We start from the raw sequence: 15,721 nt of genomic DNA, 5'->3' as shown, positions 1-15,721 counted from the left end.
ATTGATGTGGTATTTTTCTATTGGCTGGGACTACAAGGTCAGCTTGGTGACCTTGTAGTCCGGGACTAGGTAAGAATTTCCCTGTGAGGAGAGTATACATGCAATGAAATTCACCCTCATGTAAGAGGATACGTACAACAAAAACAACGTGTATTTTATCGAGAATCAAAGCTTTTGTCTGAATTCAATTCCCCACCTAAAAATAAGGGAAAAATTATTAGGCCTATTTTTTTTTTCTCCATTTTTATAAAACAAAGAATCAGTGCTAATATATATATCAAAGAACATAGGTATTTTAGCCCAAACCAATTTACAGAAGAGCGTAGCAAGCTAGCAGCTCAAGCCTCAAATACCAGGTACTTAATACACTGTTTAAATTATACCTCAAAAAAAAAAAAACCCAGTTGATAAATTTAGAATAATCGGTTTTTTTTTTTTTTCATTATTTATTTATTGGGTTTTGTGTTTCTGGTTCTTCTTTCTTTAGTATGACATGCAATGGGTTTTGTTTGATTAGTATTTGTTTATTGTTATTATGAAACTATCTTTTTTTGGTTGTAGATTAATTAGTGTTTTTTTTTTGGATGATATCTTTTTTTACAACCGAAGAATGAACATTGTTTGACTTGCATGGCGTTGAATACGAGTGCAGTGTTGTTAATTTGCTTATTGGGAAGTTAAAATTTTTGGGTAGAAATTTGAAGTTTCTGAATTTGGTTTGATTATGTTTATTGATTCCCAAGGGTTGTTCTAGTGGTTCAAAGGCCTCATGAGATGCATTCTTCAAAACTCCCAGTTGGTATCTTGGGGCTGCCTCCAATTTCCTCCATGCAAGTACCTGGTGTGTGGGACACAAGATTACAGACACCCGGGGAAATAGTTAAGGTCTCCAAGGACTTTAGACACCCACATTATCAAATTGTGCAAAAAAAAAAAAAAAAAAAGAACCTGATTTTTGGGTATTCATGCAAATTGGATGAAACAGTGTTCTGTTGAGAGGCAGTTTATTTACAATTAACTTGTTATGATGTTTTATATTAAGTTCCAACTTATAATCTGTTTGGATACTGAGAAAGTAGATATTTTTTTAATGAAAAATAACATAGATATTAATGAAAACAAATTTGGATGCTTTTATATTCTTTTGGTTGGTTAGTATGATACAAAAGGCTTAAAATATTTGGACTTCATAATTGTAAAAAACTAAGTTCAGGTAGTATACTCTATCCAGTTATAAATTAGCATTATTATCTTAGATGTGTTTTATAAATGCTTGGAAGTTTTAATTTATCTTGAATTCTCCCTTATTGTGTTAACTTTTCTGCAAGTGATTCTTTTTTATTTTGTTAAGTGTTTTAACAATCAGGAAAAGGGCTTTCTTTCTAATAAACTTGAGGATTTGGATTAATGTGCAGGGCTGATTTTGTTCATTTAGAGTGGCAATTGACTGTGTATTTTCTCAGAATGGATCATCAACTGTTACGTTTATGTCAGGTGGAAACCAAGAGTTTGATATGGGTCTCAGGAATGATGTTTGCTGCGATTTTAGTGTTCCAGTATTTTGAACTTCCATATAGTAATGTTCTCTCATCTTTGTTTTCTGCCGATAAGGTTTTGGTAGTGAGAAATGGTAGCATCTCTACCGGTCATTCACCAAATAAATCTGAGATGATTAATAACATGACAGTTTTGATTGGTTCAAACACTAAATATGCTGTTAATGAGAGAGCTAATAATACTGGAATCTTCAATGGAAAGGACAGAAATCCATGGGATGCTTCTGTACGAGATAGAAATGGAGGCACAAACCAATCTCTAAAATTTGATGAGGATATCAATGCTGGTAAGGAGTCTTCATCTGAAAATTTGGTAGAGCCAAATAAAATTTCAATGGCTGATACCGTCAAAAATGTTGATGATGGATCTGCACCAGAGGAGGCTAGAGAACCTGAACAGAGTTTTAATGTAAAGAATGATACTACAAATAGTAACTTTTCAACGCATAAGATTGAAAAGGATGAAAACTCTTCCACATCAGAACATATTGAAAGTTCAGATGCTGGTTTTGCATCCCCTTCTCCTGCATTACCTCCTATGACTTCATCACATGCATCTTCTCAATCTGTTGTAGATATAGAGAGTACACCACCTGTTGTTGATTCCAACACAACTTTATTGGAGAAAGACAGAACAACGGCTCCCGATTTTAATGAAAACTCTGGGAATTTGAGAGGTGAACTCATCCCATTGGGCGATAATTCTTCCCTGAACAGAGTCACTGAGGTGAATAAAGAGCTTGAGATGCCAACCTCTTCAGTGGTTTCAATATCTGAGACGAACAATTTGTTGCTTCAGAATCGTGCTTCATACCATTCAGTGGTATGTGTTAACTTCAGCTTTAGGTGGAGAGGATGTTTTTGGCAATTAATGTGTTTAAAAGAAAATGCTTTAGTCTTTTTCCTTAATGTTTCCATTTTGTTTGTAGACACCACAATGGCCTTCAGCAGTTGACCAAGAACTGCTACATGCAAAGTCACTGGTCGAGAATGCACCTATCATAAAGAATGATCCGAGTCTTTATGCCCCTCTTTATAGGAATGTTTCCATGTTCAAAAGGTGAGTAAGTCACATTTGTTGAATATTTTTTTTTTTCTTATGGTGAATTTCTGTTTTAAGAAGATGTCCTTGAGGTGTCATTACATGTGATATTTATTCAGCCAAACAAAAAAAATAAAATTACATTTGATATTTTCTTCCCCAAAAGCTATGAGTGTTTCTCTTCTGACCAAGGTAACTTCCAAGTTCAACTAGAAAATATCAGAGCTCCTCCTGCCCCCAAATTCCCTTGTTCTCTTCCCTTTTTCCTTGCAAAGCAATCACACTGATAAAGTATTTGTTAGTTGTTTATTTTGAGCTGTATGAGCTGTGGGTAGGACTGCTAGAAAGAAACTGCCATTTTATGTGTTCATGTATGTCAAATTCTTCCTTGTTCTCTTCCACCCCTCAACCTCCCAAAAAAAAAAAGCCTCTAATTTATTTATATTTTGGCTTATCTATATTTTAGTTTTAGACCTACCTCAACCCCACCCAATGATTACCAGCTAAGCAAAAGGCCTTTGGGCTATGTTTTCCTAATTCCAAATAGGAAGACCATTCTTGTTTTCATGTTATCTAATTGTGAAATAGGCAAATACTTGTTGCTTTTTCATCATTCATAATTTCATCTTTCTTTCAAAGATGCACAACCTTTGTAGCTACAATCTACCTTGCAAACAAATTAGTAATTGTTGGTCAAGTACTTCACATCTTTGGCTAATTTATATCATCCAAATTTGCAGGAGCTATGAATTAATGGAAGGCACTCTCAAAGTATATATTTACGGGGAAGGAAAAAAACCTGTATTACACCAGCCACGACTCACTGGAATATATGCATCTGAGGGATGGTTCATGAAGCTGCTGGAGGCTAACCAAAAATTCATTACTAAAGACCCTAGAAAAGCCCATCTGTTTTACTTACCCTTCAGCTCTCTAATGTTGGAGGAAACCTTGTATATAGCTAATTCACACAGCTTCGATAACCTTATAAAGTATTTGAAAAACTATTTGGACCTGATTGAAGCAAAATATCCTTTCTGGAACAGAACTGGGGGAGCCGATCATTTTCTTGTTGCTTGCCATGACTGGGTATGATTTTTCAAGCTTCTTTTCAAATTATGTTTTGTAAATACTTGAGAGCATTTAGGACTCCGCGGGAACTGAGTTGATTCCATTTTGCTTTACATAACATTTAAAATGAGTTTTTGCCAATGAACTCTGACTCAGATTGCATTTCCATTTCCCATAAAGTGGTTAGAGGTTGAGGTTTTGGGTTCAACCCCATCAAGCTTGTGTGTAAATAACAAATTATTTAAATGTGAATTTATTTTTCTAAAATAATGTTAACCTTAATCTCTTTTTTCTTCTCTGTATTGGAACAAATGACCTAAAAATTCATTTGTTCTTTACATAGAAGGCATCATATCCATGGCTTTAAATAGTATTCTCTCTATTCTAAAATGTGTGGCTCAATTGCCAATTTCTTTAAACAATTTCATGATGTCATTTCTATTTGGCAATGAAACCTTGAATTTTGGATCATCACAAATTACATTATACTGTTTTAATGAAGTGTCACTTCTTCAGGCCCCAACAGAAACAAATCAACTTATGGCTAAGTGCTTAAGAGCTCTCTGCAATGCTGATGCCAAAGAAGGTTTTGTTTTAGGCAAGGATGTGTCTCTTCCTGAAACATATGTGCATTTGGTTAAAAATCCACTCAGGGATATTGGAGGCAAACCTGCTTCCCAGAGGTCAATTCTTGCTTTCTTTGCAGGAAAAATGCATGGCTATTTACGGCCAATTCTGTTGCAGCACTGGGAAAATAAAGATCCTGACATGAAAATCTTTGGTCGAATGCCTAAGTCCAAGGGAAAAAAGAACTATCTCCGTCACATGAAGAACAGCAAGTATTGTATATGTGCAAAGGGTTATGAAGTCAACAGCCCACGCATAGTGGAAGCCATACTTTATGAATGCGTCCCAGTGATTATATCTGACAATTTTGTGCCACCCTTTTTTGAAGTTTTGAATTGGGAATCCTTTGCTGTTTTTGTCTTGGAGGTGGATATTCCAAATTTGAAGAGTATACTCCTTTCGATCCCAGAGAAGAGGTATCTCCAGCTGCAGTTGAGGGTCAAGAAGGTACAAAAGCATTTTCTTTGGCATGCTAAGCCTGAGAAGTATGATATCTTTCATATGATTCTACACTCAGTTTGGTACAATAGGCTTCATCAATTAAGCCCCACATGACACAGACACATTGCAGACCTTGTGTTGAAAGATTCCCTAGTGGGCCTGTGGAATAAGAAGCAAATGAAATAGGCAGGAGGACACTCAGTAAATTTGGTACAAGAATAGATAACAAATTCTTTTGATGTATATATTTTTATACAGAAGGGAGTCATTTTGCTGAGCATATATACCTTTCTCTTTATCTTACTCTGCTCTCAAAGTCAACTGCTAGTTTTTTTCTAAATTCTTTCTTGTAAAAATAGTTGACCTCTTTGTTAGTAATGTCTATTACAAACAAACAGTTTTACATAGTTTTACACACACTTTTTTTTTTTGGGTATGTTTTTAACAGCTCTTCTTTGGGTTGATGTATTTCAATATTGTGTTTCTTAGTTTCCATCACAAGTTCCTTCTCTTCCTCTTATGAGTTTGTTTTGATTTTAGTTTGGATTAATATTAGTTGTTTAGAAAGTAGAAATTTCGAGTTTATATTAAACCACGATTTGATTTGCATAGCTGTATATTTGAATGTGCTCATCAATTATTTCAGTAATTAATATTCTTCTTTGACTAAGTTAATATACTTCTTCTAGGCCGATAAAAAAAAAAGTATCAAAATCCAATAATATTTTAATAAATAAATAAGATTTTTTAGCTAAAATTTATCTGAAAATTCCTTGCCCTCTCCAAAAAATTGAGTCATGTGCGTAAGTTTATAGGCAGTCTTTCGATTGCTTCAAGAGTTGGAGAATGGTGACCTTTATATTTCAGTGTCAGCTGCTATATTGTTTGCGAGGTCCAAAGGTAACTACTGTTCTCACACTTAATTATAAATCTCTTTTGTGCTATATCTTTGCTTGATTTACATCAGTTTCTGGGTTCTCTAGTCAACAAGGTAAAGCACCTTTGTAAATTTTACATTTTTACTAATAAAATTGCGATATCCTTGAAATTCTGGGTTTAGAAATTATTTGCCCGTTGGATCCACATTGCGTTTTGCAAAGCTGCGTTTTCACGTTTTTTTTTTTTTTTTTTTTTTTCTGCGGCTGCTGCACATGTCAGGGGACAATGGTACTGTTTATGAACAGTAACCGTAATTTATTGACTTTTCTGTCATTTTTGTCACATCTGTGGGTCTCATGTACTGTTTACAGGATTCACAACTTCACTTTTCAGCCAATTTTTTATTAAAAATGGGTCTCATGATACTATTCACACATTTAAAAATTATTTTGCTACAGTGTTTTCAGTTTTCAATTTTCAGCAATAAGTTCTATCTAAACAGACCTTAATTTCTTCTCAATTGGATTCATTATAATAACTTTACATAGAAAATAATTATACACTCGAAGAGGTTTGAGACTAATGAATAGTTGTATACCCTTAATTATCAAAAAAACCAAAAGAAAAAAAATGGTAAATTATAATTTACCCACTTATAGTTTTGGCTAAAATTTAATTTGCTCACATGTGATTTAAAATTTGACATTTTACTCGCCTGAAGTTAGTTCAGTTAAATTTCTATAACCCATCTATGTTAAAAGCAGAGCAATTTTTCTCTAAAAATACAAAAACATAAAAATATAATATTAAATAAGATTAAAAACTATCTATCCAAACACTTGTATTATAAAATTTCAAACACATATTTTCAATTTTTAAACACTATTACACGTAATTTTATACCATTTTTTTTATTCACATATATTTTTTTTAAATATAAACAATTTTACTATGTTGGACAAGAAGCCGTTTAGGATTTGACAGGGAAAGTACTAATTAACGAGTAACGATGTTGAACAGTACATGTTCCGACCACCGTTCACGTGAAAGTCAGTGAAAACAAATTTTTACTTTACTTTTTTTAACCTTTTTTTTTTTTTTTTTTTTTTTTTTTGAGAAACTACCTTTTTTAACTTTTACATACGTAAAAGAAAATTAAACGAGGTCGGGACATGAATAGTAACATGGCCGAATTAGCCTTCACCCATCGACTTATGCAAGCATTAAAACGAGGAGAAAACAGTCTTTTTACGACCAACTCCCTCAAGCTAAAAGTACCAATCACCAACTACGAGGTACAACAAAGGCAGAACCTCTCTGATTTGATTCATTCATTCGTTACACACACACACACAAAAAAAAAAAAAAAAAACCTAACAAAGAAGTTAAACAAACATCAACTAGCAAACCTAACACTGTTGTAATATTGTACGTGAAAAATCTTTGTCTTAATTTAATTTTTTTTTTGCTATGAAAATAAATATGCATTTATTTTTAATTATTATTATTATTTTTTACACAGATTCGTAGAGATTGTTACAAGGAGTGACTCACTAGTGAGGCTGATGATAAGAAGATAAAAAAGAGAAAAGGGGGTAATCAGATCAATAGGCAAAGTGTGTGTCAATGGCTTCAGAGAACAAAAGCACAGTGGTGAAAGTGAGGCCAGGCAATCAAGATGGTTCTTCAAAGGGAAAGCTTATTGATTTAAAGCAGAAATCTGTGAGCTCAAGCAAGCAGCCTGTTGATTCAAAGGTGAAATCTGTCACTGCTGTCGCAAAAACTGAGGTACCCATTTGGAATTAAAGTTCCTTGCTTTTTTTTATTTTTTTATTTATTTGTGTAGTTGTATTAATTCTTTTTTGAGCTTTAGAATGGTGTTTTTATTGATCGGTTTCTCGGTTGGGTGATTTGGGTATGTGGGGTTAATGAATTGGTTTGCTGTGTATTGATTGATTGTGTGATTTTTGAGTTTGGTATGTGGGTTTTGAATCTTTAGTAGATGAGGTGATTTGGATTCTGAAGTTTGCGGATTGGGTTCAAGAAATTGTGATGAATTGGTCAATATGGATGTGGTTTTTGTAAATAAATTTGTACAATTTGCAATGAAAAAAAAAAGGGGGTTTGAATTGAACTGCAGAACTGGTTGGTGGAGTAGTATTATTGTGTCTTTTATTGGATTCTGGACCATGTTATATGAAATCCTCCTCTTTTCTCTATCGATTATCTTGATTTCATATTGGATATTTTTTCTCATCTGTGAAGGTAAAATCAAAACCAACATCAGGATCCTCGAAACCAACATCAGGAGCCTCAAAACCAACATCAGGATCCTCAAAACCAACACCAGGATCCTCAAAAACAACATCAGTAGCCTCCAAAACGACGACAACAACAACAACAACAAAGAAGACTACTACCAGAGTGAGAGAGAAGAAGGTGTATACTTTGCCTGGCCAGAAATCTGATCCTCCTGAAGAGGTTGTGTATCCATGATAACTAATCTATTGTCTTTTCTTTTCTTGATAAATGCTTACGGTTATTTTATTCCACTTAGACCTTGGTTTTTGCTGCTTTTTGTTCGCAGAGGGAACCCCTGAGAATTTTCTATGAATCATTGTCAAAACAGATCCCATCAAGTGAAATGGCAGAGTTTTGGTGAGCTTTCCTTCTATTCTTACAGCCTTTCTTCCTTTATAAAGTATAATGGAGAATGTATGAAGCAAAATGTTTTAGAACCTGTTCTTCTGAAAAATTTGAAACTTGCTTTATTATGAGTATTGTTATTATTTTCATTGTTTGGTGCTTAGACCATTGGAGGTCATATTGTGAGGTTTGGCAGTGTTTAAATCGTTGAGATACTATTAATCATGTTGCTTAGAATTTTTAAGCAATTTCTTAACTATAAATGAAAACAATGGTTACTAGTTAGAAATTTAGAAGCAGATTCTTTTGCTCCATTGCCCAGTTGGACATGAGTTATGGTCTTTTGTGTTATTGACCTTTGGGTTGCATTGGCTGATGCTGCCTGAGGTGACAGACGTATTCTCTTGTTGGTTAAGTGTGCATAGAAAGCATCATAATAATACAATGTGGGTTGTGACTTCTCATTGTATTATGCGGTTGATTTGGAGGGAGCAAAACATCCTCATATTTGATGGAGTGGAGAGAGCTGTATTGGAACTTAAGTCTATTTTTGTGCACTCTTTATTAGATATGAAGTGTAGAGAGACAAAGATAAGATAAATTTCATTTATGATAGCTAGCGAGAGAGAGAGGGAGAGAGAGAGGAAAAAAAAACTCTCTGTCTCAAACGCACACCCCACACAAAACTACTGTTATTTTTGTGGCTAAAATTTCTTTCAGTTTTCTCATCATATACATGTAACTTCTCAAAGAAGTATTCAATGGTGGGAAGACATAATGAGGGTACGAAAACAGAAAACTAAGATGGAAAATATGTTGATGAGTCTTTGGACTTTGCAGCATGTTGGGGCAAGATAATAGGCTGGAGTGTGGTGGTGTTGGTCTTTTATAGATGGGTGATGTAAGTAACTAAGGGAGAAGTCTCTTAATCTTTCTATTGCCTGATTAAGAAGTCAAATGTTAGTTCTCTCTTGCTGGTTATTCTCTGGGTTCTATTTTCAAATTTTTGTAGTAATTACTTTTTGGACTCTCTGTGAGAGTCGAAGTTGGAGGACTGGAAATGGGAGGTGCATTGATGCTTGGACATGATTTCAATGTGCTAAAACTTTTATGGGAGAAAAAAAGACGGTGAAAAAATTATTTCTGATTAATGTTTTGTAGCCTGTATCGGGGCCTCTGAAGGTAGCTGGGAGAGCAAATTTGATTAATATCCCCTTCAAAAGGGTTATGTTTAGGTAATTAAGATATCTGGACTTCACACTTGATGATGGGATCCAATTCTCCGATGCTGCCCCAAATGAGCTTCTTGGGCCTTCGTTGGGTCATAGTATTGATTTCTTTTGCAGATTACAGTTATCTGCAGTCATTGGTACAGTAAATGTGCTGTTTCACATTTTCCACCCTAGTTTCTGGTAGGATGCTCCAGAACTTAAGGGTTGATAGAATTGATCATAATACATGTTTGTTGAGTTTTTTCTATCATTTACCTGGCTTAGCAATGGTTTTATCTGTTAGTAATTGAAAATAGTGTTAAAGCTTGTGGGACTGGGAAGACATGAACATGTCTTTGGTATAACAGTCAAGAGACACTGTTGACATGGCTTAAATCATGGAGGTGCACCATATGTACTTTAGTTTTTATCACATTAAATTATACTCCTTATATGCCAGGTAATGGACCCATGACCTTAACCTCCACCCATTCTTATGGGGGAGGAGGTGCCATTTGAGCTAGAGCTCATTGGCAAGTAAAAAAAAAAAAGTAAAAAATCTAAAAAAGCTTCAAATATCTAATAAATTAAAAAAAAAGGAGAAAGAAACAAATTCCCTGATCACTCTCATCCAATCAAAAAGAGATATTAGAAATAATGGTTTTGATTGAGCAAAGAGACTTTAGTTCCATTGCAAGTATCTAGCATTTCTCTCCCTCCAAATTCTCTGTTTTAAGTATTAGGGTATAAAAATCCACACATATGGAATTGTCTCTCCAACTCAACTACAGATCCCTTACCAAAATTAGGCATAACCCAAGAAATCTCAAATGAAGAGAAAACTAATGACCACAATTCCTTTGCAATAACATACTGTAGTTGAAGGTGAATAAGTCTCTCTCATTGTACATACAATTTTAACAGTGATTTCTAGTGCTTCATTAGGTTATCTACTATTAGAGTTTTACCTTTTGCTACTCTCCAAAAGAAAAAAAGTCACCTTTGCCAGCACCATTGCTGTTTTAAATGGCTTGTCATAAAATTTCCCACTGTCTCCTTGCAAAAAGTTTGATAATGAAACCTCACATCAAAATTCTGATTTGTAGACATTGTTCAACCCATTTGTGACAACGTGGGGATGCTCTGGCCACATATATGCTATACTCCAAAAAATTAGTTACAATTAGAGCTCTCCATAATAGCTTATATAGCCTAGGTCAACCTAGCACATGCTCAATATGGGACTGAATCAAACACTTGATGTGGGACTTAGCACATGCTTAATGTAAGATTTAGCACATGCCTATGCAATGCTTTTATAGTCCAAATTTTCACACAAATTCACACAATTTGGACTGAATCAAACGCTTGATGTGGGACTTAGCACATGAGCAATGTAAGATTTAGTACATGCCTATGCAATGCTTTTATAGTCCAAATTTTCACACAATTTGGGATCACTTTATCTACATAAAGGAGTTAGTTCAATTTTGGTCTCTTAAATATGTGGTTGGTTCGATTTTGGCCCCTAAAAAAATGTGATGCCTCAATATCTTGTTAGTCACAGAAAAAACGGAGGGACCGAATTGTTCCCTTTTTCAAATTTTAGTGACCAAAACTGAACTTTTTAAATTTGAGGGACCAAAATGGAACCTACACCAAATTTTAAAGACCAAAAGTATAATCTATCCTTATTTAATAAATTTCAAAACATATCCCAGCCAATTCTAAAGTGCTTCCATAAACTTACACCGTATGTATCCTTAACCTCTGCAGGGCATCAATGAACCCAAGGATTTTGCTACGCTGCCTCAAAGAAGATCCCTAACTGTAGCATATTGCCAAAGCCAATTCCTTAAAAGAGCTTGGTTGAAAAGCTTTTTAATACCTGAGCCTCTACATTGTATTTGGGACCAAACTGTAGCCCAAATCATCAAGTGGTGCTTAACTTCATTCCCTATCCCTCCCCATAAACAATCCTTTTGCAATTTCTCAAAATCTCTTGGCAACTAGCATGGGAAAAACTGATATAAAGTAAGTAGGTAAGTTAGATACAGTGCTTTTGATTAAGGTGACTCTTCATCCTTCTGATAAATATATTCCCTCCCATCTTTCTGACCTCCTTTCCAATTCTTTCCGCAATAACATCCTAGTCTGATCTAGTCCGATAAGGTAAACTAGGTGGCAAACCCAAGTAGGCCACCAGAAGGGCCACAGAAGGTTAAGGTGATAGTAGAGTAGCCTGAGCACAAGAATATCAACGATGTTCGAAGTTTTAATGGGCTTACTACTTCTTACCATAGATTCATGTGAGGGGTTAGCACGATTGTGTCTCCTGTCATTAATTGTGTGAAGCAACTAAGCAAGCAATGTGAGCTTAAGTGGAAAAGCACTGCTACCAAAGCATGTTTAAGAAGGTTAAGAGGAAGATGACTCTTTAAGGAACACTTCTTAAGGTTCGCATATAATTCTCTCCTCAAAATGGGGCAAACTTGTGATGGTTCAATTGTTGCTCCTTAGTTTTACCACAAATGAGAATATCATCAAAGTACACTATGAGGAATATACCCATGAAAAGGCCTTAGGACTTGCATCAGCAGTCATTACTGGTATGAAGGTGCTAGGAGTATTAGACTCCTAAGAACTCTAGAGGATGGATGTAAAACATTTAATTCACTAATTTCAAAATGGATGGATAGGAATTTAGGAACTCAATGGTAAAAATAACCCTAAGAACTCTAGAGGATCCTAATCCTTACCAGTCTCTCCTCTTAGTGCTCTCTTTCTCTCTCTTGTACGCACATGCGCGCGCGCACTCGCACATCCCCACGGACTCTCACTTCACAAATCAGGTACTCTCTCCCCCCCCCCCCCCCCCCCCCAAAAAAAAAAAAAACTTATCTCTCACCTTAGAAACTCTCTCTCTCTCTGGTTTTATGATTTTTGGGTATGGTTTGTGATGTTTTTTGACAATAGACAATGATGCTTTTATATAAGGTCATCTACTACATTGCACTTAGACTTGCACTGTTCAATTATGATTTGTTTGTGTTCTCTCCTCATAAACAAGGAAACATGATACATCAAGAAGATGCTTTTCAATTCCTCTTGAATTGAAGCTATGTTTTTATTTCTATTTTTCTAAAATTTATTTTGAGCCAAACTTGTTTTCTGGCTTAGAAAACAGAAAATTGGCTTTGGGACCTGAAAACTAATTGAAAAAATAAGGTTACAAAAAATGGCCTTAGATTCAAGTAAATGGTTGCTTTTATATTTCACATTAGCTTTATCATATACGCAGTATTTTCATCATTTGTTCAAACTATAATGGCTAAGTTTCTAGTTTTCAGCTGTAGGAGTCAGTGTTCTGGTAACTTTTCTAATACAATGAGCTGACATTTTTTAACTAATGGTTGTAAACTCCAGAAATGTTACAAATATTGCAAAAATATTTTTATTTATTTATTTATTAATCCTTGGCACCTTAAGTTCTGGATTTTCTATCTTCATGTAGGCAATTTGCAGTCTGCAATTAATTCATTATCTAAAGTTTTATTATGTAAATTGTAGTCAGTAAAGGGAAAAATTATTGTTTCACCTCATTTGGCTGTACCCTTTCATATTTCTGCTCAGCATTGTCTACAAATTCAGTGCTCCAACTCCCATGACCTGACTGGTTGGCAAACAGTAGCTGAACTTTTGTGATATTAGGTGGACTAGGATTCAAAAATCCAAACCAACTTAAGACTTCTTGTTTGACGAAGTTCTCAGCAACTCAAGCTTTGATCTGATGTACATTATTATAACCTATCTGCATTATACTGGTGTAAATATTAAAAATTCAACTATAACAAGAAATATAAAGATAGGTTGTCTCCTTCAACTGTTTTGGAGTTTTTTCCAAGTGTTTTTGGAAGTTGTTACAGGCCTCTTGCATTCTAAATCATGTTTTAAAATATATTTGATATTTGGATACCACAATAATGGTAATCATTGTGCACCAATTCAAACAATTTGGTTGATCTGAAGTAGTTTGAACTAATCAAGCTGAGCAAGCTGTTAAACTTTTTTCTTGTGTTGAGGTTGGCCTTCACCATGACCCAAGAGCACCTCAGCTACAGTCCTCAATTAAATTAGTTCAGATCCTCCACATTCCTTCTCTTGTATTGTGATCCAGTGGTTCCATGGTGTACAGATAAGAGAATGTAGAAGATGCACCAAATACCCCACATTTTCTACTAAACTTTACAACTAGTTAAAATGTAGCATCCATTGACAAATCATCTCAGACCCTATGGTTTAAACCATAGGGTCTGAGACTCTAAAGAGGGCATTGACTCGCTTTCTGCAGTTAACTTTCAGCTTAGCTGGGCTATTGCCAACATTGTTAGTAATGTCCTCTATTCTAGCGTGTCTTTCCTTTCATGCTCTTTTGTTTGGGTTCGGAGAGCTGGCAATTTGGCTGCCCATGTGGCTGCAAAGATGGCTCTGAACTCCAACTCGTCTTTATGTTTTAATAAGGATAGTCTGCCACCAGTTTATTTATCAAAAAATAAATAAATAAATAAATGAAATCTGGGAACTACAGGTTAAATAATGGAACTAGAGTGCAGAGTTGGCTTCTCAGAGATTTCTTTACTTTATTAAGTTACTGTCATGTTTAAACTCCATTATATTTCACAACACAACAAACTAGAATTCTCAATTCTCTATAGCATTCATACTTTCCTTTGAGATCAATATTCTGATTTAATTTGTTCAAACTGAAATAAACACGGGGATGAGTTTCTTAATGATTTTGAAAGAGGTACTTACTTGGACAATTATCACGCATTGTTGATGTGTGTATCCACTATCAAGTTGTTTTATTGCTGAATATGCCATATTTACCATTATTTTCCTGTGTAAAATAATTAGTGCCGAGTGATTGGGAAATAATTAACATAATTCAACTTGCAGGATGATGGAGCATGGCTTGTTACCCCTTGAAAAAGCTAAAAAAGCATATGAGAAGAAGCAGAGAAGGCAAAAGGAACTTCGAATGGGAACTCCTATTAAATCTGTAAAACCTCCAAGTAAACCTGAAAGTTCACAGAGGCAGCAACAGGCATCAAAGAATGGCAATTTAAAAGCTAAGAAAAAAATCCTTGAGAGTGATGATGATGACGACTTCATTCTAAGTCCCAAGAGAAGGAAATTGTAATAAAAAAGCCCCTTCACTGTCTTTAGCAGTGTAACTCTAGAAATTGCTTCATTAGATTCCTTTACATTTAACTGCAAAAAGACTAGTGTTGTGAAACAACATAACAAATAATAGACATTCTTTATATATTTTTTCAATTTATGGGAATAACGAGCAGAGACGAATTACTGAATTCAAGTCCATATGGTGTTTTTCTACTTGACGTTCCAAATTTAGTTCCTTCATCACAAACTCTTAAACTAATTTTTTTAAAAAGTATATCTTGTTTCTCCGGGATTACTGCTTCAAAACAGCTTATTAACTATACTTTATTGGTTTTCTTGATAGCCTGATTGGCAATCTTCATAGGCACTACAACCTATGTAACCAAACAAATTTATTATAGCAATGTTTCCTCTGCTTTTTTATGGACCATTATGCTCTCCATCAATGTTAACTATGTGTAGCTGGCAAAGCCAAACGTGGAGTGTAAATTTCTGTCTGGCCGTAAATTGAATCATAGATGGTTTCGATTATATAATTAGGATGTCCTTTGACCAAAAGGAGCTACTAAAAAATGGCTTGTATTGACATAATTTAGATGAACAATTCTGAATAGTCTCTCTCTCACAATGAAATCTTGACTATTTTTTGACCAAAAAATTGAAATTGAACGGTTGCTACCTGCTTCTTGTAGGTCTGACAAATTAAGTTAATGTGTTCAAGACCAGTCCTCAAGCTACATTTATAGCCATGAGTAGCAGTTGCATTAAAAAAAATGGAGCTTCTAAATAATCATTCGAGTGTTATGGGAACACCATTAGAAAAAGCACCAGGTTTCTGGAAAAGCATGGTCAATATCATATGTGCATAAATTGCACGTGAATAGAACTGAAAGTAACAGTATCAATAAATGTGATAAAATTAACAGCAAGAAAAACATATGATAATCTGGTCCACCCCCATGTGTGGGATTAATGCCTAGAATTCAGCTCCATATGGGCTTTTTATGGATTTTTTACGTCCCAACAACAAACACACGAGTACTGTATAATGAATTTACTTA

At 34.7% G+C, this 15,721-nt stretch overlaps 2 protein-coding genes across 2 annotated transcripts; both read left to right on the top strand.

Annotated features, from left to right (window-relative positions):
• The first annotated feature begins 224 nt into the window (after positions 1–224).
• On the top strand, positions 225–5,145 carry LOC142613979 (putative glycosyltransferase At5g03795). Its single transcript, XM_075786505.1, has 5 exons — positions 225–356; positions 1,416–2,379; positions 2,486–2,616; positions 3,339–3,687; positions 4,186–5,145. The coding sequence occupies exons 2-5, from the start codon at positions 1,465–1,467 to the stop codon at positions 4,849–4,851; spliced, it is 2,061 nt and encodes a 686-aa protein (XP_075642620.1). The 5' UTR covers positions 225–356; positions 1,416–1,464; the 3' UTR covers positions 4,852–5,145.
• Positions 5,146–6,913: 1,768 nt separating this feature from the next.
• On the top strand, positions 6,914–14,873 carry LOC142613824 (uncharacterized). Its single transcript, XM_075786334.1, has 5 exons — positions 6,914–7,044; positions 7,139–7,404; positions 7,882–8,097; positions 8,204–8,274; positions 14,433–14,873. Exons 2-5 carry the CDS (start codon positions 7,243–7,245, stop codon positions 14,674–14,676), a joined length of 693 nt encoding a protein of 230 aa, XP_075642449.1. The 5' UTR covers positions 6,914–7,044; positions 7,139–7,242; the 3' UTR covers positions 14,677–14,873.
• Positions 14,874–15,721: the final 848 nt, after the last annotated feature.

This window comes from Castanea sativa, chromosome 10, assembly GCF_040712315.1.
Source record: "Castanea sativa cultivar Marrone di Chiusa Pesio chromosome 10, ASM4071231v1".
Taxonomy (NCBI): Eukaryota; Viridiplantae; Streptophyta; class Magnoliopsida; order Fagales; family Fagaceae; genus Castanea; species Castanea sativa.
The sequence above is the reverse complement of the archived record's forward strand: the minus strand, read 5'-3'. Positions and strand labels throughout refer to the sequence as shown.